The sequence below is a fragment of the Astyanax mexicanus genome, chromosome 1 (assembly GCF_023375975.1).
Source record: "Astyanax mexicanus isolate ESR-SI-001 chromosome 1, AstMex3_surface, whole genome shotgun sequence".
Taxonomy (NCBI): domain Eukaryota; kingdom Metazoa; phylum Chordata; class Actinopteri; order Characiformes; family Acestrorhamphidae; genus Astyanax; species Astyanax mexicanus.
Window position 1 is genome coordinate 83281938 of NC_064408.1, and position 25855 is coordinate 83307792.

The 25855-nt window shown below is 38.0% G+C and overlaps 1 protein-coding gene and 1 long non-coding RNA gene across 3 annotated transcripts in view; one reads left to right on the forward strand and one right to left on the reverse strand.

The window, feature by feature from the left end:
* The window catches only part of zdhhc14 (zinc finger DHHC-type palmitoyltransferase 14), a 49120-nt gene extending 25101 nt beyond the window's left edge, over window positions 1-24019 (reverse strand). For both annotated transcript variants that reach the window (XM_022684795.2, XM_007255428.4), the window contains exons 1-3: window positions 23344-24019; window positions 22867-23167; window positions 5704-5864 (exon numbers count right to left, since the gene is read on the reverse strand). In XM_022684795.2, the coding sequence (XP_022540516.2) occupies window positions 5704-5864; window positions 22867-23105 (400 nt within the window). In that variant the 5' untranslated portion in view covers window positions 23106-23167; window positions 23344-24019. The remainder of the gene's footprint in view (window positions 1-5703; window positions 5865-22866; window positions 23168-23343) is intronic.
* Window positions 9441-10885, forward strand: LOC111195112 (uncharacterized). Its single transcript, XR_007441112.1, has 2 exons — window positions 9441-9684; window positions 10168-10885. It is a non-coding gene; the product is annotated as an uncharacterized LOC111195112 (long non-coding RNA).
* Window positions 24020-25855: the final 1836 nt, after the last annotated feature.

Genomic DNA, 25855 nt, shown 5'->3' on the forward strand with positions numbered 1-25855 from the left:
AATAAAACAATGGTTACACATAATATCTGATCTAATCTCTTTGGCTACATTTACACAGCAGGTAAATTTTTTACACTAAATGAAACAGATGTGTTGTGTGTGTGGCTGTGTAAATAGCAAAAAACACAATGAATCTAGGATTGTTCCTGATCCTGATTTGGGTCACTTAAGTACGCGTTATTGAAATCTGGCCGTATGTATCTGATTTGCGGCATTGTGACACATGATAGCTGTGAAAAAGGGTTTCTTTGGCATGAGCATAATGTAACAGAGCCCTGAAGTCTCTGTTACATTAATAATAATACACAAATACACCCTTAAAAGAAAATAACAAAACTTTTTAAAAAAAAATTAAAGAAAGGGCTAAAGAGTTAAAGCGAAACTTAACATGAAGCATGTTTTTGTGCTGTTATGCACATGCACGTCAGTTACACAGTGCAAACTGCTTAGACGAATGTCAGATATTGGTCACATTAAACAGACTTTGTGAACAGTTGGATATAAACATGAACGTGAAACGTGAACAGAGCACCTTCGTGAACAGATTCCAGCAGGGCAAAATAATTAACACATTCATTTATCCAGGTGTGTTAAATCAGAAAAACACTATCCATGTTTTGGCCCTTAAGAACTCAAGTGTGACTCCCATTTAGCCGGGTTAAGATGCACTTCACTTATATGTGCTTTTTTCTGATACGCAAACAGCAGACTCAGCACTTTCGTGGAGTGCCAGCTCTATGGCTGGTTCAGCAGGAAAAAAGCCCCAGGGCACGGCAGCAGTGTTTACTAAACTTCAGATTATTCATCTGAGCTGCAGGACCGTTAGACTTGTTTTCCTTCAGTCTCCGGCATCCAAACAGCGAGGGCCAGTTCCAGCTCATAGAGCTCAATCCAGCTCATTTACTCTCTTACAGAAGAGAACATTGAGTCCACAGTCTAAATAGTGGATTAGCATCACTTAAAGAATGTAAACAAAACATGTTTGGATTCTGATTCTTTACTAAATGATTCAAATCAAATCTCAACCAAATTGGATTGGATCATTTAATATGACTCATTCAATACACAAATAGCTGGAAGAACCATTTACACAGTTGTGGAATACAGAGAATAAAAAACAAAGGTTGCTGCATTTAATCATTTACATTTCAGACATTTACATTGTTTTATAACTTTTTTTTGGTGGAATATAAAAGTATTTAAAAAATGCTTTTGATTTGCTGTTGTTTGACCTTTGAAGTTTATCATTTTATTTTAGATCAAAAGAAACCCGAATGAGAAGAGCAGATTCTAGCAGTCAAGCTTCAATACTGAAACACCAGGATATAGGACTGCTGGCTAAAGCAAATATCCAATATTTTACACACATTTTATATAAAGTACTGTGCAAACGTTTTAGGATATATACGAAATAATCGTTTTTTTATTGTATTTATGTTTACCAGGATATGTTTAAAGCTGATCTGGTGCTCTACAAGCAGAACACTCTTGTTGATGTAATAAATGTTTTTCATACTGTGCTTAGGTACCAAAAACTCAGTATACAGTGCCCTCCATAATTATTGGCACCCCTGGTTAAGATGTGTTCTTTAGCTTCTCATAAATTGAGTTTTGTTCAAAATAATATAGGACCACGATGGGAAAAAAAGGAAAGTCCAACCTTTAACTCAAGTAAATTTTAAGGGGGAAATAAAATCCCTGACTAAGAAATAATTATTCTTCATAAAATCACCTGTTCCACAATTATTGGCACCCCTAACAATTCTTAGGAAATAAATTTAATAAAAGTATTTCTGTCACTTCTACAGTAGTTTACGAAGTTGATCAGAGTATGTAGGAACATTTAATTAGTAATTCACAACTTCCTGTTTCCCTGGGGTATAAATATGACGTGACACAGAGGCCATTTATCTTCAACATGGGAAAGACAAAGGAACATACCATTCAAGTGAGGCAGATGTGTGTTGACCTTCACAAGTCAGGCAATGGCTACAAGAAAATCGCTACTCGCCTACACCTGTCCATATCTACTGTCAGAGGAATTATTAAGAAGTTTAAAACAACTGGAACAGTGGTAAACAAGCCTGGACGAGGACGCAAGTTTATTTTGCCACCACGAACAGTGAGGAGGATGATAAGAGAAATAAAAAGTTCTTCAAAGCTCACTGTTACAGAATTGCAACAAATGGTAGCTTCTTGGGGTCACAAAGTCTCCAAAACAACCATCAGGCGCTATCTACATGCCAACAAGCTGTTTGGGAGGCATGCACGGAAGAAACCATTTCTCACTCACAATCATAAACGCAAACGTTTGGAGTTTTCTAAGCGGTACTGGGACTTCAACTGGGACCGTGTGCTTTGGTCAGATGAAACAAAGATAGAGCTTTTTGGCAACAATTGCTCTAAGTGGGTCTAGCGTAACACAAGAGCTGAGTATGCAGAAAAGCACCTCATGCCCACTGTGAAATACGGCGGGGGATCAGTGATGCTGTGGGCCTGTTTCTCTTCTAAAGGCCCTGGGAACCTTGTTAGGGTGCATGGCATCATGAATGCTCTAAAATACCAGGACATTTTAAAACAAAATCTGGTGGCTTCTGCCCGAAAGCTGAAGATGGGTCGTCACTGGGTCTTTCAGCAAGATAATGACCCTAAACATGTGGCCAAATCTACACAGAAATGGTTCACCGCACACGGAATCAAGCTCCTCCCATGGCCATCTCAGTCCCCAGACCTCAACCCCATTGAAAACCTGTGGGGTGAGCTGAAGAGGAGAGTGCAGAGGAGAGGACCCAGGTCGTTGGATGATTTAGAGAGAATGTGCAAAGAGGAATGGTCAAAGATCCCTCTTTCTGTATTCTCCCATCTTGTGAAACATTACAGGAGAAGATTAGGTGCTGTTTTGTTGGCAAAAGGGGGTTGTACAAAGTATTAACATCAGGGGTGCTAATAATTGTGGCACACATGATTTGATGTTAAATAATTATTTCTTAATGTGGGATTTTTTTCCTACTGAATAAATTCACTTGAGTTAAAGGTTGTATTTTACTTTTTTTTCCATCGTGGTCCTATATTATTTTGAACAAAACTCAATTTATGAGAAGCTAAAGAACACATCTTAACCAGGGGTGCCAATAATTATGGAGGGCACTGTAGCTGAAGTTGGCGAATTCATGAAGTGTAGAAAGTAATTAAAGAGACCTGGACGATCATTACAGAGAAACACGTTTATTTTTGTTATACATCCAGTAAAATGAATAAGATGCTATATTTTAGTGCTGTAGTCCAGCGTCACCTAAATATACTGTTTTTCTGCGTAATTATCAAACACAAATAGTCAAATTTCACTGTCCAATTAAGGGGGGTGCCATATCGTATTGTACACGAAAATATCGCCAAAAATGAATATCGTGAACGATATTATACCCTGAAATATCGTGTCGTATCACCCACCACTAATTATCACATCAGGGTACTACTTTTTTTGTCGTTTTTAGCTAAATAAAAATTCACACTGTTCTCATTTCCTATTATATATCTACTAGAGACAGATTATATCTGTCCAGTATCATTTATTTGACTTTAATCCTGGATATCATATTCGCTAAAAGTATTGTTATCGTGAAAATACCATGAAATATTGTGATATTATTTTAGAGCCATATCGCCCACCCCTAGTCCAATTCTACTGATAGTTGCTGTAGGTAATAAAACGTTCTTCTGACCATCTGTAACTTTAGCAGTAATTATTCTTTTTTACGTATATTCAAGTTTTTTTTTTATGTTAGTCTAATAATGTGTATTGAGTAGGAAGTATAACTGTCTACATTCTGAATACAGCAAGTTTGTCTTTGTACTTAATTCACCATTTGCAAATAGCATGGGAATCTTTTTTTGGCCAGAAATCTTCTCATTTATTACGATAAAAAAAACACATGATTATACATGATTAGCTATTACATAAAAACTTAATTGACACCCTTAATACGACCACATTATGAGGAAGCAGAAATGGTGTAAGTAACTGTAAATTTCCCAGATCATCTCTATCACAGCTAAGTGCCCTGTGACTGGGTTCACTCGCTGCCTGCGGTGCAGTTGACTGTGCTAATGTATGTACAACTAGACTTTTAGGTTAAATATTAGGCTTGAAAGAGTAGGAAAAAGCTACAGACAGAGCACTTCAATTTCTGCAAGTATTCAAGTATGAATATTTAACAGGTTTTTCCATTTTAAACACCGACAGGAGAAGCAGGAAAGGGCATGTATTATGCATATCCCCAGAGAGGAGGAGATAATGGCAAATCCTCTCACTCTAAATCCTAACACACCCTGGAGTCTCTCTACATCATTCAACAGTGCTTCAAGTCTCGGGAAGCTGAACGGAGGAGGCCGAGAGGGCTTTGTTCTCCCACAATCCACGTCTAACGTTTCATTAAGAAATACTGAGATGATATAAGAGACAATGAGACGTGTGTGAGAAGCACTGTGTCGTAAAGTAGAAGCTGAAATGAGGGGTGTGTGGATTGGCTGGAAACAGAGTAACTTTGTCAAAGTGATCCGATTGGTAGAAAATCTAATTTACAGTTTCTCTTTTACCCAAGGACATGTTTGGTGTCTAAAGTTTGGAGTTTGCTTCATTTTGTACTGTAGCTACAGGAAAAGAACGGAAGCTTTTATGATGCCAATTAGCTTTGTGCTATTTGCATGCCTAAATCAACACACACACTCGCCTCAAATCATCTAGAAAACTTGGGTAATCTCCTACAGACTTGATTATGTGGATTTTACATCATTCGTTTCAAAAAATCTGGATATACTTTAACTGAGTCATGTTTACATTGAAATGCATCTCCACTGTGACCAGATGAGATCTGATTTTACTGTGAAGCATAAAAAGCACATCAATTCATACATCTTGTTTGGTTTATGGAGCTGTAAACAATGCTTTCTTATCAAAACGGTCATGCCTTTAAACAGTTTGAAGCAGAGGTACTTCATTAGAATTCAGTGATGTCCAGTTAGAGGAAATTCTTCAAGCCAAGGTCCAGAATAATAACGTCAAATGTGTAGCTTAGTTTCAGCATTTTATGTCATCAACAACAGCCAAATCAAATTACAATATATAATATTGAGCATTTTACAGCAGTAAATACAATGGTTAGCAGTAAATGTCGACAATGACAATTTTTACAAAACAACAAGAATGATTTACAGATTACTGATTTTTAGTTTCACTTGTTTCATGTCTTAACAACAATCTATGAACTAATTAATAATCAAAATCTTACACTAAACAGGAAAAACAGATTATTTTTACAGATAAATTTTATTTTTGTAATTAAGTATGGCTAAGTGTATCATTATCAAAAAAATACCCATGCCGAATCTTTTTGGAGGGGTTGGGGGGGGTTACACCTGGCTTTTCATGTGAACAAGTGAAATCTAAATGTGATCTGATTATTAAAACAAATGTTAATGATTGGGTAATATAACCAAATGATCAAACAAACTCAAACTTGCTTTAGAAAAACACTGTATACCTCACTGTATACCACTGTTTCGTTATTTTTATTACATCCATTGTTTTTAGTATTGTTATGTTCAAGTATTTGGCCCCGTTTTCCTGCATTTGAGTGTCTACAACTGAAAATACGATTAGTAGTAAATTGAGAACCGATAGAAGTCAGCACAATCTTTGCCTACCTATTTGTCTCTCCACATCAGCTGCTTCCTCTGGAGTGGCTCTGGGCAGCACACCTGGGTCGCTGAAACTGGCCCGGAGGAGCATTCCAATGACAAACAGGAACAGCACTCCGCCGATGGCTGGGATGGCAGGAGTCAGATTCGAGGCCAGGAATGGGCAGCTGAAATATTAACAGATTACAGACATACAGAACAGAACATCAATTACTTCATTAAGCAGTGTTCAGTAATTAATCACACAGTATATACTAGTATCCTGCAATGTTGCAACACAGATTTTTAGCTTTAGTGGTACCCAAAGATTTGTATTATATCCTAAGTGTAACCTAAGTTCAGTAAAACTTCACTGACAGCAGTAGAAAAACCTTTCCAAATTCCGGTAACCTGGGCAGTTAAAGATGCAGCTGAAGCTGTTTAAAGCAGAGTTGGGCAATATGCTTATTTTATCATATTGTGATACATTAGGTTATCATGACATATAATATACATTTCTGAGTATAAAATACTGACTTCACATTTATTCCACTTTTTGTTTTGAACAGCAATTTTTAATAATCTCCCACAGCACAGATGTTCCTGACTGCCAAATTATTAGATAAATTCAGTAAGTAACTTGCAGAACTGCATTGAGATATTTTAGTATATCCCGTATCTATCTGTAGAGGTATTAAAGCTCTTAAGAATCTATTAGTCTGATTTTATGCACTTAAATCTGTGCTGTGTCTGAATTACATACTGTAGTACAGCTGCTAAATTTTTCAATACAGGTCTTGCAGAAAAAAATACTAAAGGATACTAAAAATCCATTCAAATCCAATATGAGCACATGGAAGGAGCTACACCCTACCTAGCTCTAAAGATACCAAAATAACAAAAACAAGATTTACAACATAACATTCATTTTTCTGGAACTGTGTTTTGTGTCTATTTAATGTAGGGCTAAAACCATCTTAGAATTTTGGCAGTGAATTCAGGTTTAGCCATTTAACATGAATATTCAACTACCCGTTCATGTGTTTTTGCTTTTTCTGTTATATAATTAGCACATGGAAAATTGTGTGCTAGAGTTCCAGCACTGAATTCCACAACATTAAGATATGGCTTTAGCATCTAAATTGCAGACTTTAATTGAATTTTTATTTTATTTTATTTAAATTCAATATCATAATATCAAGTCGTCATATGTAGTTGTGGAATAATGAGGCAGACAGCAAACATGTAATTTTGTTTAGATTTATATTTCACTTTACGTTAAAATCAACATAAAATTAACAAACAGTTTAGACATAAACAATAAATTCACAGTGCTGCCCACCCCAAAACCATGAAATAACAGAATGAGCTTTCCTCTTTCTTTGTCTTTTATATAAAAACCCCTACATTTTCCGCTCTATAAGGTGTACTTAAAATCTTTTCATTTTCTAAAAATCGTCAGTGCGCCTTAAAATTTGGGGCGTCTTATATAAAAATTTCTACCAGTCAGGTTGTTAGGAGCAGTAAAGCCACTCTGCTGAAGTAAAGCATTATACAGGAATGTCAGTGAAGTTTCTCCAGCACCGTGTCTGGAGCAGTATTAGCATTAACCACTAAGCGAGATAAGCGCTAGCTCTTTCTCTGTTCACGTGAGTATTATTGGCCTGTAGACTGCTACAAAATAGCACTGCTGGAGCAGTATTAGCATTAGCCACTAACCATGTTTACCACAGAAAAACAAGATACGTGGGCTGAACCATCAGCTAATATTGCGCTGGCTTGCCAGAACAGGGTTCCCTAGTGGAGGGCTGTCAGGTGGCATTAGTTAATATTAAAAATGTAAGGAAATCTGCAGCATCGTCTGTATTGAAATAATGCAATGAAATAATGACTCTGGTCTAAAGTGGAAGCTCTGTAATAGATGACTTGTTAATATTAAAGACTTTCAGGTAACAGAAGCTAATAAACATTCATGGAGTCCAGACTATTTATGATCTAATAAGTTCAGTTTGTTGACTAGCTTCACCTAATCTATTATCACAAGTGAGTTTCTTGTGAGTAAGATGTGTAATTGTACAGAGCTAAATGAGCAGCCATTTGAACATTTAAAAATACTGAAATTTTTCTATTTCATGTAACTTCAAGTAACAGGTATTGTTTGTGGAATTATTTTGGTTTTAATGTAGTGTAAGAATGAGAAAATACTGTAAAAAAATGTACTTGAGTAAAACTCAGACCTATTTTTAATTGTCTTGGGTCTCCTGTAACACTGGACTGTGAACACAGCCATGGTAGTTAATAATAGGCACTTGTTTTCTATATTTATCAGTAGGGGTGGGTATCATCACTGATTTCCCAGTTCGATTCGATTCCGATTCACAAGGTCTCGATTCGATTTTCAAATCGATTTTCGATTCGATTCGATTCTCGATTCAACATCGATTAATTTAGGGAAATTTCAGTTACCATAAAAATTGTAGTTTGAATATGAAATGTAATTATACAAGGAACACTCAAATTTCATTATTAAAATATTAGTTTATATTATGAACACTCACTTATGAACTGTATATCCTTACATATAAATGTTACCAGAGCTTCAGATATTTTTTTAGCACGAGGAGAACTTGAAGGTAGTTTCATCGCAAATGCTTTCTCTAGTGGAGTTTGTGTGGGTTCTGCCGTTTTCTGAGTATCAGGATGGTGTCGCGTTAGATGATTTCTCAGATTTGTGGTATTTCCACAATATTTCAGCTCCTTGTTGCACAGTTTACACACAGCTTTGCTTTTATCCAGCTCTTCCCTACCGCCATAGCTTCTGAATCCAAAATGCAACCACACGTCTGCCTTCAGGTTCTTGGGCGCCTGCACTCCTGCTTCAGCCATGCTTAACTGATCACCCCAGCCAGAGCGCGCTGCTCGGAAAAAAAGGATGGTCTCGCGAGATCTACGCGAGACGTTAAAGCTACGCATACACGGGGAAAAGGGGCTAGTTATAAAGATCGATCTCGGGTTTATATAAATCGATATCGGATCATTCAAATGAGGATCGATTTAAATCGAATAATCGATTTTTTTAACACACCCCTATTTATCAGGATATTTGCTATTTCCCATCTACAGGCAGATGATGAAATAATGGAAAAACAGCAAGCAATAGAGGAATAATAAGATGCAGTAGAGCTGCCTCCTGCACATTCTGAACAAAGAGAAATTGGGCCATTTTTCAAAATGTGTACATCCGCCGTCATGTTGAACATCTGCTATCAGGCAGTGAGGGATAGAGATTTCTACAGGCACTTTCTGCAGACTTCAAAGAAAGGAAAGACAATGTGCCATAATGTGTTACTGTTCTGCTCTTATTTACCACTTTAGGCACTACTTTACTTTTTGTTTAAACTACATTTCATGACAAATAATTTTGTTAATCAGTGAGTACTGTTGACTGGTGCCAAATACCCATTTTTTGTACTGCCAATACTGATACTTAAACATTTATCTACATTAACTGTAGAAATTGAGGCAGAATCCACTTGGATAAGCATTACGGGGAAACCAAACATTTATAACTGTAGAGTAAAATGAATAAAATGTAGATATATTTGTGCAGCATTCCAGTGTCACCTGAACATTCGTCTTTTCTGGAGTTCAAAAGATATAACAGATCATCCCACATCAGTTTTTTAGTGGATTCTACAGTAGAGATGATCGATCCGCAATGTATCGGTATCGGCCGATTTTCAGCCAAAATACGGCATCGGCGTGAGTAGGGTAAAGCTGCAGACCCGGAGACTGCAGTTTTAGGACCGCTGCAGATTCAGGACCGCTGCAGTTCTAGGACCCTACTCTGCCGCCTAGCGACATGAGTGATTATTACACAGTAGGCGGGACCAGCGAGAGAGGGAGTGAGTGGGGTGCAGGTGTATGCTAAAGGCTTTTCTCCTCATAGCTGTTGTCGTCGTCGAATTGTGTGGCACAGTTTGGTGCACGATGGAGTACAGTCGGAATGTGAGTTCGGAATTTGAATCAAGTTTTATAGCCTAAATGTATTAAAATATTCCGATGTTTTGAATTAGATATCAATGTAATCTACACAGGATGTGAGTGTATATGTAGCCTAAATCAATTACAAGCACCTAACACTACGTGTTAGTCTAGGACAGCTTGCTACAAAACATCTATTAGCCTGTCAGCGTAGTTCTATTTTTTCTTTTTTCTTTATTGAAAGCATCGTTTGATATGATCATTAGTTCTGCTTAGCACATTGATTGAAATATAAACGATGACAAAAATCTGTATCAAATGTTCACTACGTTTCAGTACATTAAATCAGTGTAGCCTACTGTATTGGGTGTAACGTTAAATGCTTACTTAATATTACTGTTGTACCATATAGTTAAGTTAATAATCTTGAACAATACGTGTTGTCATTTGTAACAGTAATTTTATGAAATTTTTAAATTTTACTGATTATCCTGTCTGCTTTTCAAGATGCATATAACAATTCAAGAGGGTCGAGCTATGCCTAAACTGGAAAGATGCACCACATGCTGCAAAAAGTTCCACTGCCCATTTTGCTCTTCATCTTTGTTCAACCCAACAAAGTTAAGCAAAGTCAAAACCCATTTAGTTGGTAGGTAGTGTGGAAATTTAATTCACAATGTGGAGTTTGAATATTAAAAAAGAAATGTCAAATATTAATATATTTTTTTGTATCTCTTTCTCTATCTCTTCTTTCTTTCTCTCTCTTACAGAAGTCGTTGCGATCCAAGTCCCTGGATAAAAAAAAACAACGTTAATGTGTGAATTTTAATATTTGAATTTTGTTATTATTTCAAATACATTTTATAACCCCAAGTCTTCCTTGTGTCTCTGATATGTGGTTGGGAGTTCTAGGACACATTCTAAGACAAAGTAATATTTAGGTGATGATATTTGGGTGAAATACACATTAAAAGGTGTAATTAGTTAGTTAAATTGGTGATATTTGGGTGAAATAAACATTAAAAATTGCAAGTAGTTAGCTGAATTGGTGATATTTGGGTGAAATAAACATTGTAAAGTGTAAATAGCTGAATTGGTGATATTTGGGTGAAATAAACATTATAAAGTGTAAATAGCTGAATTGGTGATATTTGGGTGAAATAAACATTATAAAGTGTAATTAGCTGAATTGGTGATATTTGGGTGAAATAAACATTGAAATAAGCCTTTAAGTCATTCATTTCGCTATGAGGAGAAAAGCCTTTAGCATACACCTGCACCCCACTCACTCCCTCTCTCGCTGGTCCCGCCTACTGTGTAATAATCACTTATGTCGCTAGGCGGCAGAGTAGGGTCCTAGAACTGCAGCGGTCCTGAATCTGCAGCGGTCCTAAAACTGCAGTCTCCGGGTCTGCAGCTTTATACTATTGATCGGCGTTCGCCCGATATTCCTCTGATTTTAGCCAATACGATTCAGGAGTTTAGGGTTAAGCAGTTTATCAGAGCTGTGTGTGGATAACCGGTGAAACTGCTCGCTTACAGGAAGCTGCAGTTCCTCATCCAACCACTAGCCAGAGCTGCAGCAGGAGCCCTGCTGTCTTCTCTACCCACTCAGTGCTACAGCCCAGCCACGGGCTACACATTACAGACTCAGCTCAGCCTGGAGTGTTTTTACAGTTTCTGTAGTTCATATATGTAGGACCAATTCTGCCATGTAGTGAAAAGAAAATAAAGGTTTAAACCTCACTAACCGGATAATACCGCTCTCTACAGTTCATCTTTTAGCCCAGTCAGTGAGTCACGGAGCTAGTTAGCTCACAAGCTAACAGCTGCAGCTAACCTCAGGAGCATCAATCATGAAGCTAGTTAGCTCACAAGCTAACAATAGCAGAGGGCTATAGTTCAGACTGTATTTAGAGCTGGATCTGAAACAGTTTTCGTTTGTTTCCACCCTGATCTCCACACTACAGTTTTGTGTGAGCACACGAGAGCTCTTCCACTCCGTATCGGTTTATATTGGATGCGCTGAGGATTCTGCATCGCTGCTCACCGCTCAGAATGTTTATAACTACGAGGTTTAGTGGACACAACTGCCAGGTAAGACTGTTGAAGACTACTAAAGTCTATAAGCTATTGAAAGGATTATTGGGGACAGAAATCAGTACAGGCTGGTTTGAAAAGTGAGGATATTCACGTCCTCGCTGCGGAGAATACGCAGCATTGTGTCAGTTTCCTAAAAGAAAATATTTATATTTACTATTTATTAACAATATTAAACAAATTTTGCTCATTACAACTATTCAGGAATTTAGTTAAAAGCTCTGTTTTACTGCTGTAAAGTTACTTACTAAAAATGTGGAGTTTCAATCAGGTCCGCGCTTGTAATAACAGTTTATGAGGCAGTGTCAGGCTGGATTTTTTGCTCTAGCTGGAGCGTTAGATTACTGTTGTTCTTATTAAAATACTATAGGGCTGCAGCTATCGATTATTTTAGTAATCGGTACTCTACTGAAAAATCGATTCGATTAATCGAGTAATCGGATAAAACATTTGTTTGCTTAAAGTAATTAAAAAAACACAAAAAAAAGACATTTCACTTAATAATGAAGTTATGTTTTTAAATTCACAACAAACATTTCCAAACTGCAAACACAAATAGAAATATATAAAGGAATAATAATAATTTAATAACTAGTACTTTAATAAATTAAGTTAAATTATTTTCAACAAGGATTTCTTGTAAGTATCAAAACTATAAGGAATTAATCAATAATAAAGGCATAAACATTTGCATTATGTTGTGCATCTTAGCTTCTGAACAGCAGAGATTTTGCCAGTTCGCCAGTTTGTATGGGTGGGTGTGTTTGTTCTGCTGCTCTAATATGAATTCAAATAACTACAGTCATTCATAGGAATAGTAAAGTCTGCCTTGAAAGCACAGTTAGCCAGTACCATGGTCTGGACACTAAGTAATAAAATTTAAGATAAAAACTTGGCCTTGGTTTGCAGACATGGAACATTGCCTTGGAAAACAAAACAATAACACAGAAAACATAAAAAAAAACAGTCTAAGCACAGTCAGTGCAGACTTGTAGAGGAAAACTGTGAAGTCTGGCTGCCATTCTGCCTTTATTATCTGATGGTTGCTTCATTGACTCCATACCAAGCAGGCAGATACCATCAGTCTGAATTTTAAAAAAGACCCCCATCTCCCAGGAGACCTTTTAAGGACGCCTTGTTATGTCTGCCACAGCTGGTGGCACATATTGCTGCTGGCTTTTCAACTGAAAGGATTACATGTTGATCGGCCTCAACCGAGTGGCTCTGAGGACACTCGAGCACACCGGCCTCCGAGGACACCGGACACACAAAGTCCTTCCTTCGGGCTGCTGTGTCCTGTTACTTTACTGTGATTTCACAGAGTCTTTGCTGGATGTGCACATGGGGGTTGACACGAACATCATACAAGGACACGTTCTGAGGCTACTCTGACACAAAATGAGATTCGTCCTTGAGTGCTGATCTGGGTAAACAGTACTCAAAGGCAGGATCGTACATATCACACTAGCCCCTTCAGACTGAACCACAGAGGCCAAACAGGAGTTACATAACAGAGCCTGGCTGATATGAAGACTGTCACAACACTGTTTTTAAGAAGCTTAAATTTTCAAGAACTGAGAATATGATTTTGCTACAAAAATTACAAAAAAATCCCACAGTGTTGCTCCTATTGTCAGATGATTCTCCGTGACCCCACGTATAAGGGACTGCGCTTAGTCCTGTGGCCAGTAGTTTCAGAAAGCACAACTGGCAATGCATTTTCTGACTGAGAAGAAAGGCCCTCACTCTCTTCCATCACTCAGCAGGATGCTAGTCAGTGCGACAGCAGCCTTTTGTTAGCTAGAACAAAACATAACAAAACTGGCATGTAATGTTCTCCTGTAAAAGTGACTATCTTTGCAGTGCCATCTTGTAGAGCTTAGATCAGACCCAAATTAAAAGGCCCGATTTAAACCAGACATTTTTCTAACTACAATTCTTTTCGATTTGTTTGAATAAACAAAATCTGTTCAGAATTATGTTAATAATTATGTTAATGAAAGAAGCATATTGGTCTTTTATTTAAGAAAAATATTTAGTAAGAATAAAACTCCAAAGTGTAAATGGACAAGGCGAGTGCTGCGTGATTACAACACTAACTTTTTTTTTTAGATCACAGTGTGATTTGTTACTTTGCTATTCTGTGATGCCATAAGTTTATATAAAATAAAATTAGCATTCAAACAAATGTAGGCCTACATCACAGACCATTTTCTTTAGCCCAACCCGACAAGCTCAAGGAAAGTCATGGGAAATCTCAGCCCAGGCCAGAGTTTGAGTTGGGCATTGGCTTGGGCTCGGGCAGAGAATCTAAATTCTACCATCTTGTTAGTGGTAGTTTTAAAACAAACTTCTTGAAAGTTGCACAATCGACATTGAAACACCTGAGCAGTTTGACTTCTGAGACACTGCTGTATTTGTCATTAAATACTGCTTTATAAGCTGATTCCTAGCTTTATTTGCTGTTTTAATGTGTTTACGTGTGTAGTTTGGTTCCCCTTCATTCAGACGAAATATGAAATTTGCAGATTGTTAAATTTTATTCCTAGCTTGCTTTGGGTTCACACTTTTTTGTAAACAAGGCTAAATCAGGGGGGAAAGAGGGACCAATGAGTCAAGTAGACAGAAGGCTGCGAGTAGATATCTGGATAAGGCAGATGAGTCAGCGGATCACGTGTGATTCAAGCAAAAACTACCATAAAGCACTATAAAGTGAGCTTAAACTTTACATCTGCCTTATCCCTGCATACCAGGTCTAATTAAATACACCTAATCGAGCTCACCAACTACTTAACAGGACCTTCATGAACTGAATTTGGAGGGGAAAACGCTAAACTAACGTAGTCAGAACTCATACATATAATATGAACATTTTAGCATGGGGCGGAGTTTATCAGCTTTCTTAAAAACAGCTAAAAACACAGTTTCTGTTAGTTACCTCTTACTTTTCACTAGCTGTCTTCAATTCAAAAGCTTTTTGTGCTGCTCTTGGTTAGGTTTGGATGCACTTTAAAAAAAAACTTTTTTTCCATTATAATTGTGACATTAGTAAGAATTCTGTTTTCCTCTCATCAGATTAACTTTTGTTAATCTATTCATGCATTTAGCTGCAGGTTGCTGCATGAATGTGCTTTTGCCTGCCAAATAAAGAATAATGCTGGTCACTTCAACTGAGAGCTTTTAGTGCTTATGTGATTTCCCCTGTTGGATTTGAGTTGGGCACAAATACATTGGAAGTCATGTGATCCCTCATTTTTTGGTCATATAATGATATATTGTGTTATTGTGATATAGAATATGCTTTTCTGAGTATATCAACAATAATGTCAGTGCTTAAAGAAAACAATTAATAATAAAATAATTTGCTGGACAATTCTATGGGAACAAAGTATGAAAAGTGTCTGAACATCACTTTTTAAGAATCTACTGCTACTGGTGCACATGATATGTGTCAGAATATCTCCATAAATATTGTCCATCATGAAAATGTCTCTAGTTTTCACCACTGCTACTTAGTCTCAAGTTGTGTCTAAATGAATGAAAGTGATAGAACTAGCTAAAATAAATAAAAAATAATTCTCATCTTAGCTGTGGTAAAAGGTTTGTAACATAAGGTTTTGATACAGTAGGTGTCAGTTCAAGCATTTCACACAGGGTAAACTGAGCTCTGGAGAGCAGTTTGTTAACAGACCTATTCCTCTCTCTCTCGGTCATGATATAGCTGAGCTGGATAGTAGAGCTGCTGGGCTGCTGAGTGCACAAGCAACTAATCATAGGATAGGTCCAAGGTTGTGTCTATACTACTCACTCATATACTGAAAGAACATACTATGTAAGGTATTTTTAGAGTTTTCTGAACTGAGTTGCCTCTGCATAATTTGTTGTCTCACTTAAATGAGAATGTTCCCATTTCTTCAAATATTTAGCAATTGCTAATGCTGTTCGCATGATTGACCTGATTCCTACTTGTGTATTCTACCAACATAAACCGCTTCATTTTAGTCATCTGATATCTCACACAAATGATACAAATACTAGTGTTACAAATTTCAAACCTAAAAAGTTGTAAAAAAATGATGTCTGTTTATACATAATGTTCTCTGGTTGCCGCCATCTTGAAACCAAGTCACAATAAATCAACTGAGGAGCAGAAACTTATTTTAGAGGAAATGCATGAATATTAGCGACATTACTGTGTGTGTATTTTTTTTTAAATAACCTATCTGTGCACTTCTCTGCAAGTTATTGTTTTAGATGTCAGGGCCTTCAGAATTCTATTCTATTCGGAAAAAAGTTTGTACGCATTGTGTTTCAACACATCCCAAGTCTATTTCACACTGAGTTTCTCATTTAAATATATTTGTATTAAAAAAATGTATAATAATAAGTTAACAGAACAAGAATTTGCTGTTGCAGTTTATATGGTACAATTAAAAAACAGTTGTGCAAGTTTCATGTATATAATCTAGTGCCATATAGTCCCCCTCCACCCCCTGCCTTTATTCTTTTTGTGTGTTCTGTACCCTACACATGCAGTACCAGTCAAAAGTTTGGACACACCTTCTCATTTAATCTTGTTCTATATCTAATTTATTTTCTACATTAGAAAATAAGTAGATTAATATTAAAGACATCAAAATAATTAAGTAAGTGACATGTGGAATAACGTAGTAAACAAAATAAAAAGTGTCTGTCCTCCACAATCCCCTAATGTAAACCATGATTAACTGAGATGGTGATTTGTGATGAGCTGGAGCTTCACAGTGTGAAGTACAAGCAGCAACTATTGTTCAGCACCTCCAGGAACTCCCTCAAGACACTGAGAAAACTATTCCAGGTGACTCTCCCTCATGAAGTACCCCCCCCCCCCCCCCACTGAAATACCAAGAGTGTGCAGATCTTTGCTTGGAAGAATCTTAAGTGTAAAACATATTCTGTTTATAAAAAGATAGAAAACACATTGAATAAGTAGTGAGGTGTGTCCAAACTTTTGACTGGTGATGTAGTTTGTGTTCATTTCTGAAAACATGCATAAACAACACACAAAATGTACCTAATGTAAATTAATTCCTTATCCACTGGGGTTCCCCAGGGTTTGGTACTGGGACCCCTTTTCTTGTCAATATACACCACCTCTCTAGGTCAGGTTATCCACTCACATGGCTTTTCCTACCATTGCTTTGCTGATGACACCAAGCTATACCTGTCATTCTCACCTGAAGATAACTCAATCTCTGCACGGATATCGCAGTGTCTCTCAGACATATCCTCATGAATGAAGGAGCATCACCTTCAACTAAATCTGTCAAAGACTGAACTTCTGGTTATACCAGCGAAACCATCTTTTCAACACAACTTCACTATAACCATTGACTCTCTCTCTCACCGACAAAGGTTACTAGGAACCTGGGTGTTATCCTGCCGTTTCGCGCTTTATAACAGCAGAAAAATTTGACCGTTTCTGACGCAACAGGCCACCCAACTCCTGGTACAAGCAGTGGTCACCTCACGCCTCGACTACTGCAATGCCCTGCTAACTGGCCTCCCGGCCTGTGTAGTAAAACCACTCCAGATGATCCCGAATGCAGCAGCACGTCTGGTCTTCAACCAACCAAAACGGGCACATGTCACTCCGCTGCTCATTGAGCTCCACTGGCTACCAGTTGCTGCTCAGATCAAATTCAAAGCTCTTACAATCGCCTACAAGGTGATGACAGAACAGCTCCTTCCTACCTGCACTCACTCCTAAAGGCTTACGCCACCTCCCGGCCGCTGCGCTCCTCCAATGAACGTCGCCTCGCTTTGCTAAACAAACATTCACACACAGCAATCCAGACTGTTCTCATACAGAGTTCCCCAATGGTGGAACAAACTACCTTCCACTACCAGATCAGGAGATTCTCTCGCTATCTTTAATAAATTCCTGAAGACAGAGCTCTTCAAAGAGCACTTACTCTCTTAACACCTCTAACAAACTAACTACTTCTAACCTCATTTCCTTCTTCCCCTCCTTCACTCCTCTATCCTATTATTTCCTCTTGACCTCCTTTAGGCCCTATCTAAAGATGTTTTTACCTCTAACTTCTATTACTTTTGTACTTCACTATTGTAAGTAGCTTTGGACAAAAGCATCTGCCAAATGTAATGTAATGTAATGTAATACTGTAATAGTCCTGGCTTTAAATGTACTTATTTTTTTCGTTTTCATTTCTAAATTAGTTTTATCCACTTTAAATTATATAAGCAACAAGAAGGCAAACACAGAGTGGTCCAGTGATGTGCAGCAGAGACAAAAGCAACTCCAGCTGGTCCTATAGTGCAGAGGCTGGAAGTGGAATGTAATAGCCTAGTTCCTGTTTTGTCTATGAATATTCACGCAGCTGATATTCAAACCAGACTACTTCTGAGCTCTCGAAAACTCCACGTCCAATTTCAGGAAGTTCGGGACAACACTTAAACACTTAAGTTTTAGAACCTAAAGGTTTGATTTTACACAGCTCGCTCTGCTGCTTTTGAGCACAAACACCGCAGTCTTCTGCGCCTCCACTCTTAAGTGCCGGCTCTAATGGCACGCAGAGGCACTTTAATGACTTTTATTACCATTTAAAATAGCATGACACAGCCGGGGGCAGTGGATCGAATCCTGCGCTGGGTGTCTGTGCGTTTCCTAGGAGACGTCGGCTGTTCAAACGCACACATGGAAGTGGCAGAGGAAACCGTTACCAAGGAAACAGCAACACCGGAGGGCCGTGTTGTTGAAAAAGTTGTGGTGTGGAATGTGGGCTGTATGGGGGAGATGAGGTGGAGGGGGGGCGACAGTGGAAACTCTGAGGCCCACACGTCCTCTGTCCTCAAATACCGCAAGCACCAACACACACCAGCAGACACCAGCATTTCCTCTGAATCTCAGCAGGAGACACGACCCTGCATTAGAGAAAGAGTGAAAGATGTCTCCATTATGTGTTTGGAGTGTATTGGGTTTAGATGGTACAAAGGGTTTGTCAAATGTTTGGAGGTTTTCTGAGGGTCTTTAATGCAAAAGAATAATCGGTTTAAAATAACTTGATATTAGTGCCTACACGTCGATTTCATTTTTATATAGAGTTTTTTTGTATAATATTCAACTTTTTATGTGAAGCACTCAGCAAAGTTTTCATAGAAAACACATGAGAAATACAGCTCTGGAAAAAAGAGACCACTTAAAAATTATAAGTTACTTTGATTTTACCAACTTGAAAACTTCTGGAATATAATCAAGACGAAGATGGATGATTACAAGCCATTAGACCAAGCTGAACTGCTTGATATTTTGTCTCAGGAGTGGCATAAAGTTATCCAAAAGCAGTGTATAAGACTGGTGGAGGAGAACATGCCAGGATGCATGAAAACTGATTAAAAAACAGGATTATTTCACCAAATATTGATTTCTGAAATCTTAAAACTTTATGAATATGAATTTGTTTTCTTTGCATTATTTAAGCTCTGCATTTTTTTATTATTTCAGCAATTTCTTATTGTCTGTAAATAAATGCTGTAAATGACAATATTTTTATTTGGGAGAAATGCTGTCTGTAGTTAAAACAATACAACAATGTTCATTTTACTCAAACATTAAACTATAAATAGCAAAATCAGAGAAACTGATTCAGAAACCAAAGTGCTCTCTTATTTTTTCCCAGAGCTGTATGATAAAAAAAATATTTAAAAATCCCCAAACGCACTCTCAACCATGTGGATGTGGCCATATTATTTCAATAAATATGCATGACTGACAGCTGTCTATCACTTGCATCATGTTCAGTCTGACCAACTTTTAGACAACCCAATTAAAAGAAAATAATAATGGCGAAACAACAGAGATTTAATAGATCTGGGAAGATTTTTAAAAGAAATTCTTTAAACATTTACACAAGTGGACCCAGACAAAATATCTTAATTAACTCTAATAATTAGGTTCCTAGGGGCTTTAATGACCGTACTAGTGACCATGCTAGACACAAAAAAAGGACTGGTGTTCTGGTAAATTTCTGGCGTATTGCTATCTTGGTAATGGAAAACAAGGTGTGCCACTGACTGAAAGAAATCTAGAAAGAAGTCTAAATAGCAATTCTGGTACTGTGACTTCCCAGATGTTTCCAGTGACTGACAAACTATACTTTTAATCTGTTACAATTTACTCTAATGGCTTTAATTTAAATGTCTGAACTCTCTAAGCTTCTAAGCTGCCCACATGAAATAGAACTGTTGGACAAGTCCATGTAGCTGCACCACTGAAATAGCAATTCGACAAAAATCAGAGTGCACCTGACCAGGGAATGGCAAACCATAACAAAGTCTATTTTTTATGGAATCAAAACAGTGAGATCTAACAAGAACAAAACACTACTGTCTAACGATCATAGTGTGTAAACACAACACAAAATGAACAATGTCTGATTCCAATCATTATATGTAAACTATACTATCGACAGTGATTTTGAAAATTGATACAGTATTGCAAAACAAATACAGTGATATGATACAATATTAATATTTTCTTACACCCCTAGCATTAGTGGTTGTGAATTTTGGTATTTTATAGCATCTCTCCAGATCCACTGCAGACATTGACGACTGCAGGTCGTTGTGTTATTATTTTAAGACTTTACTAAAGTTATTTCAAAATAAATAACTGAGGATTAAATTGGGACAATTTTTTTTTTATTATTAAAGTGTATATTAACTGATAAGTTTATTCAGTCTGTCTAGGTTTAACTTTTTGAATTTCTGCAGCTTTATGAGCACACACTAAGCCCCCAGGGCATCATAATGAAATGAACTGACAAGAATATTCCTGGAAAGACTCAACACAACAGAGCATGCTGTTCTTCACATGTGCTGTACAATCGCATCTGGACTGGAGTGAAGTTGAATAAAATACGTCAAACATCTTTACCAGTTTGACCGAGACACTCAAATTACTCAAGACAACAGGTATTACATAAGAAACTCTGTTACATCACCTTTACCACTGTACATGACAGGGACACGGATTTGTAAACTTAGATCTACATTTACCTGCTCTAACAATAACCTGATCCAGAACAAGAGATTTTATGCTATAGAACTCACAACTGTTATAAAACTATACTGAACAACCCAGCTCACAACCCAGCATAGTAAACATAAGGGTACTGTATGTAAGTCAATTTAAAGGCAGAGAAACTATGTTTTTTTGTACTATAGTGAAAGTACAGGTAGTGTATCAAAGCTTAACTATATTTAAGGAGCAGAAACTACTACAGTGAAAATATGGGTAAAAAAATGACAGTTAATCTCAATTAAAAAAAAATCAGAAACTGTATAATAGTGAAAGTATAGGTACATTATCATATCACAACTCATACAACAATAAATATTGTAAAGAAACTAGTCAATGTAACTCCATTACATGAGCAGGTTACAACTGTGCTGTAGTAAATGTATAGGGTAAAATACCACAATCAAGTTCAGCTTAAAAGGTACTTAGGCACAATATCAAAGTATAGCCACTAAAACATTTTTCATCCATGCTCCTCAATCCTATTCTGAGACTATTTTTAATTGTTTTTTTTTTGTTGTTTTTTTTGTTCCCTGGACCCACACGCAGTCCTTAACTAAAAGGGCTTCTCAGTACTGAATCCCCACTGACCATGTAATTGAATCCAGAGTTAGTAAGCAGCTTTAATCTGTGTCTGGAAAACTGATCATGAATGGTGTGCTGAATTAAGGCTATAAACCAAGACAGCAGCTCAGCGTTGTGTGGAAAGTCTCAGCTTAAGCCTCACAACACCACGCTTTAGACATCCGTGAATGAGCCCCTTGATAAAGCTAGCAACATCTCTTCCTGGAAAACCTGTGTTTATCTGTCCTCGGTTTGCTCGTTTCACTACATCACCATTTACAACGATGAGGAATGCAGGATGGGAGAAGGAGGCCTTCATAAGGTGGAGAAGAAATGAAGAGGCCTCCATCCTTCAGGGTCACGAGCCAAAACTGAGAGAATGCAGGAGTGAGCAGTACTGGTAAGAAAAGTGAATATCATCATGATATGATGTCACATGAGGTGGATATTACAGTTCTGTGGATGCGCAAAATCGAAACAATAATGACAAATCAAAATGCTTCTACTATTTATACTACTACTAATATTAAGTATATAAGTTGAAGCAGGTATGTAACCTTTGTATACATACTCACACACTTCTTCTCCTGTTGCCTGTTGCTTTTACACTCTATTAAAGTATAAACTGTGACTGGGGGTGGTACCCTCACTGGTATGTCTTCAGTACCTTTAGCTAAGATACATATTTGAATTAAATTCATTTGTAGCTGTTTTTCCCTACTTTTAAGTTGGACCAGCTGGACCTGAAGGATCATGCTGTACTTTTGAGGTTCATTTTAGCACTGATAGTATATACACTGCCTGGCCTAAAAATAAAAATAAAAAAACAGTCGTCACCTGGATTTAAGTAAGTAAATGATGTGGGGTTCATGCTGCAGTTGGTCAGGTCTAAGTTCAGCAACAGTATGTGCTGAAAGAATGAGGTCAGCTGACTACCTGAATATACTGAATATAGACCAGGTTATTCCATCAATGGGTTTTTTTCTTGATGACACGGGCATATTCCAAGATAACAATACCAGGATTTATTGGTCTGGAATTGTGAAAGAGTGGTTCAGAGAGCATGAGATCATCATTTTCACACATGGATTGTTCACCACAGAGTCCAGACCTTAACTCTAATTAACTCTATTAAGAATCTTTGGGATGTGCTGGAGAAGGCTTTGTGCAGTGGTTGGTCAGACTCTACCATCATCAACGCTGCTGCAAGATCTTGGTGTTAAATTAATGCAACAATGGATTGTAATAAATCTTGTGACATTACAGAAGCTTACTGAAACAATGCCACAGTGAATGCATGCTGCAATCAAAGCTAAATATGGTCCAACCAAAGTATGACCTTTTTTTGGAGTTGACTTTTTGTATTATGCCCACCCTATACCAGCTTATACTACTCTGAGCCCCACATTAGAACAGTCTGTACCTGTTAATGTAAAGCAGAGAAAGTTCAGTTCAGGACTTACTCGAAGGCGAAGAAAAGCCCGCTGGTGACCAGAATCAGCACAATGGTGAGGTAGAACACCCCAGTCTGCTTGGCCATCATGATCCGTCCATTGCAGTAAAACTTGTTCCGGCCAGGGAAAATCTGCCACTTTCTCTTGACTTTCCTCTTCTTGCTGTGTGGAGTCTCCATGGGCGAGGAGTTGTGAGTGCAGATCTGATTGTACTGACATTCCCTGGGCTCATCTATTCCAAGATGCATGTTGGAGGTGGAGGTGTTGGTGGTGGTAGTGGTGATGGTGATGTTTATCACTCAGCTGTGGCCTGCAAAACAGTGTAAACCAGCAAGAGGGTGCCATAAAGAGCAGGGGAAAGACAAAAACACAACATGAGAGCATCACTTAAGATAACGGAGGGACTGAGAGAGAGAGAATATGGATAAATAATCTAGTTATCTAGGCCAAAGAGACACAAGTGAAAGTGGAAGCGTTCATACAAACCTCTTTCTTTAGAAATCCAACTGCAGCTGTATTCAGTGGAGCTCAGTGCAGACTGCTGCTGGCACATGCAGCCACCCAGTTGCATCCAGTGCATGCAGGCACACGAGGAGGCATGGTCACGAGAGGAGATCCGCAGGAGGCTGAGCAGAGCTCCTGCTACAATATTCCTCCACAGTGTTTTAATTCCAGCAGGGTGTAAACAGACGGAGAGCGAGCTCGGGCGGAGGAGCTGGAGTGTCTGGAGGAGCTCGGCTGGCTGTGATTAGCCCTCTTTCCTCTCCGGGCTGCTCGGCTGGGTGGGTGTGTAGAAATGTCCCCCCGCCATCCGCTCCGCTCAGTGTAGCGCTGGGTTATATCTCCAGCAGCAGCAGAAACAGGAGGAAGCCCGTCCTTCTGGTGTCCTCGCTCCCCCGCTCTCTCTCTCTCTCTACTGAAGGCTGTATCCCCCTCTCACAAAAGCTCCACTGGCTGCGAAGATCCGCGCAGAGCCCCGTGATTTATCCACACAGCAAAAAGAGCCGGGAGAACCGAGCAGATCGGCACCTTCTCCAGCACTGTGGGGGCTTGGTAACGTAACGTAGCTAACGTAACGCACGCGCGTGCTTGCTTGTGTGTCTGAGTGTGAGAACACTACCCCCGCCACACACTAGCCCACAGCCCAGTTCGCTACCCATACAGCAAGTTCACGAAAGATTCGGCTCTTAGAATCGACTCTTTGAATTCACTCGTTAAAAAGAGCCGTTCTATCAGTTTTATTCTAACTATACACTACACGACTTTGAAAGGACGTTAAATAGACTAAAGTCTGAAACCCTCTCACATCTAAAGACTAAGACTAGTCACAGACTAAGATTTCGCTAAGACTGCTACGACTGGGAATCACTAATTGCAAGATTCTTTCTGCGATTATTTCCCATCATGCTTCTGGTGATTCTGCTGTGATTTATCAGAGACTCACTTTCGTCCCCATCAACAGTTTATTTTTCTGTCACTCTGTTAGTTCTTGCTATTTTTTAAATAGAACACATTTTCTGTTTAATTGCCTATAAGCTATTTTCCCTCCTTTTTTGCTACAACCTTGTACAGCAAAGTCAAAATCAGTTTCACTGCTTTACATTTGCCTTTGTTTTAGAAAGAATTCCTGCAATAAAGAACATCATTCTTGCAAAATGTGTATTTATTAAACTTGATTCTACTTGTTTGAATAACACTTCACAATAAGACAAAGTAGTGCAAAAATAAAATAACTTTAAATGTAATGACTTTAAAGTGCTACCTGTGTTTCAAATACTGTACATATTAAAGTAAGAACCATATAAGGCATATTAACTGCAAAATGTTTTTTTTTTATCGTTTTAAAATTGAAAATCGTTTGGTGTAAGATTGGCATTAACTTTTTGTAGAGCTTGCATGGGTAGAACATGGGCCCAAACTCTAAATGGGTTTGTACTCTTCTGACATGGGCACCATCAATACAGACAACCTTAATCCCATGTGAGTCCCATGAAGGCAATGTGTAAAGTGAACAACCTAGTCTGAGACCAAATGTAACCCCTCCAGAGGCCATTCTAGGATCTAGGATCAGAGAAGACCAGCCCACTCCAGCACTGAAAATGAAGTTGAGGAAAGTTCCCAGGAAGGAGGAACTACAGCACTTGGCCTGCAGCCTCGTGCCTACAACTGCAGCAAAGCAGTGCCAATATTACACCTAGCACTCCCGCTTGTGTATTATTGTTTAATCGTGCATTGGTCAAAATCACAGAACTAATCATACGTCTCTCCATTCTGGTGGTTGATGTGACTGTTACTTGTTATCTTGGCCTGTATTTGTATGGTTTTCTGTGCTACACTGCTGCCATGTGATTGGCTGATTGGATAATAGCATGAATAAGTAGGTGTACAGGTCATACTTACAACACAAAAGCATTAACAAATTTCAGTAATGTGCACAGAAAGACTTTGCCCCTGTTTCACTCTTGAAAAACTGATATTAGTTTAATAAGTCTAAGCCTATTAACCCTCTATGGCACAGTGTTATTTCTGTACATTACTGTATCTTATTTGTTTTATGTATTTATTGTTAATAACAAGGCATATCTGCATCCAATACATGAGACATACAAGTGGGTCATAAACAGAAATATGTATGTGCAAGAAAATGTAAATATATTCTTACCATATTCTCATTGTAAACTTACTAAAAAAGTTTTTTTTTATTTGTTGCCATTGGGCAACTTTGTGCAGGAAACGTTAGAACACAAGCATGTTTTAGGAGCTTCCTTGATCTGAAACATCTGATGCAAATGATTGGTTTGTTATCAAAAGTCAAAATACAAATTTATGTTTGACATCCACAGGGACTCCCAATATAATTAAAGCCAAGATGAAATAGCCTGAAATATAAAATACAGAAACATATGGTAGTAGGTTGGAATTTATGTTATGAGCAGACCAAAACTTTTATTTTAATTTTAGGTCAATATTATATTATTATATACTGGTGAATGAACAG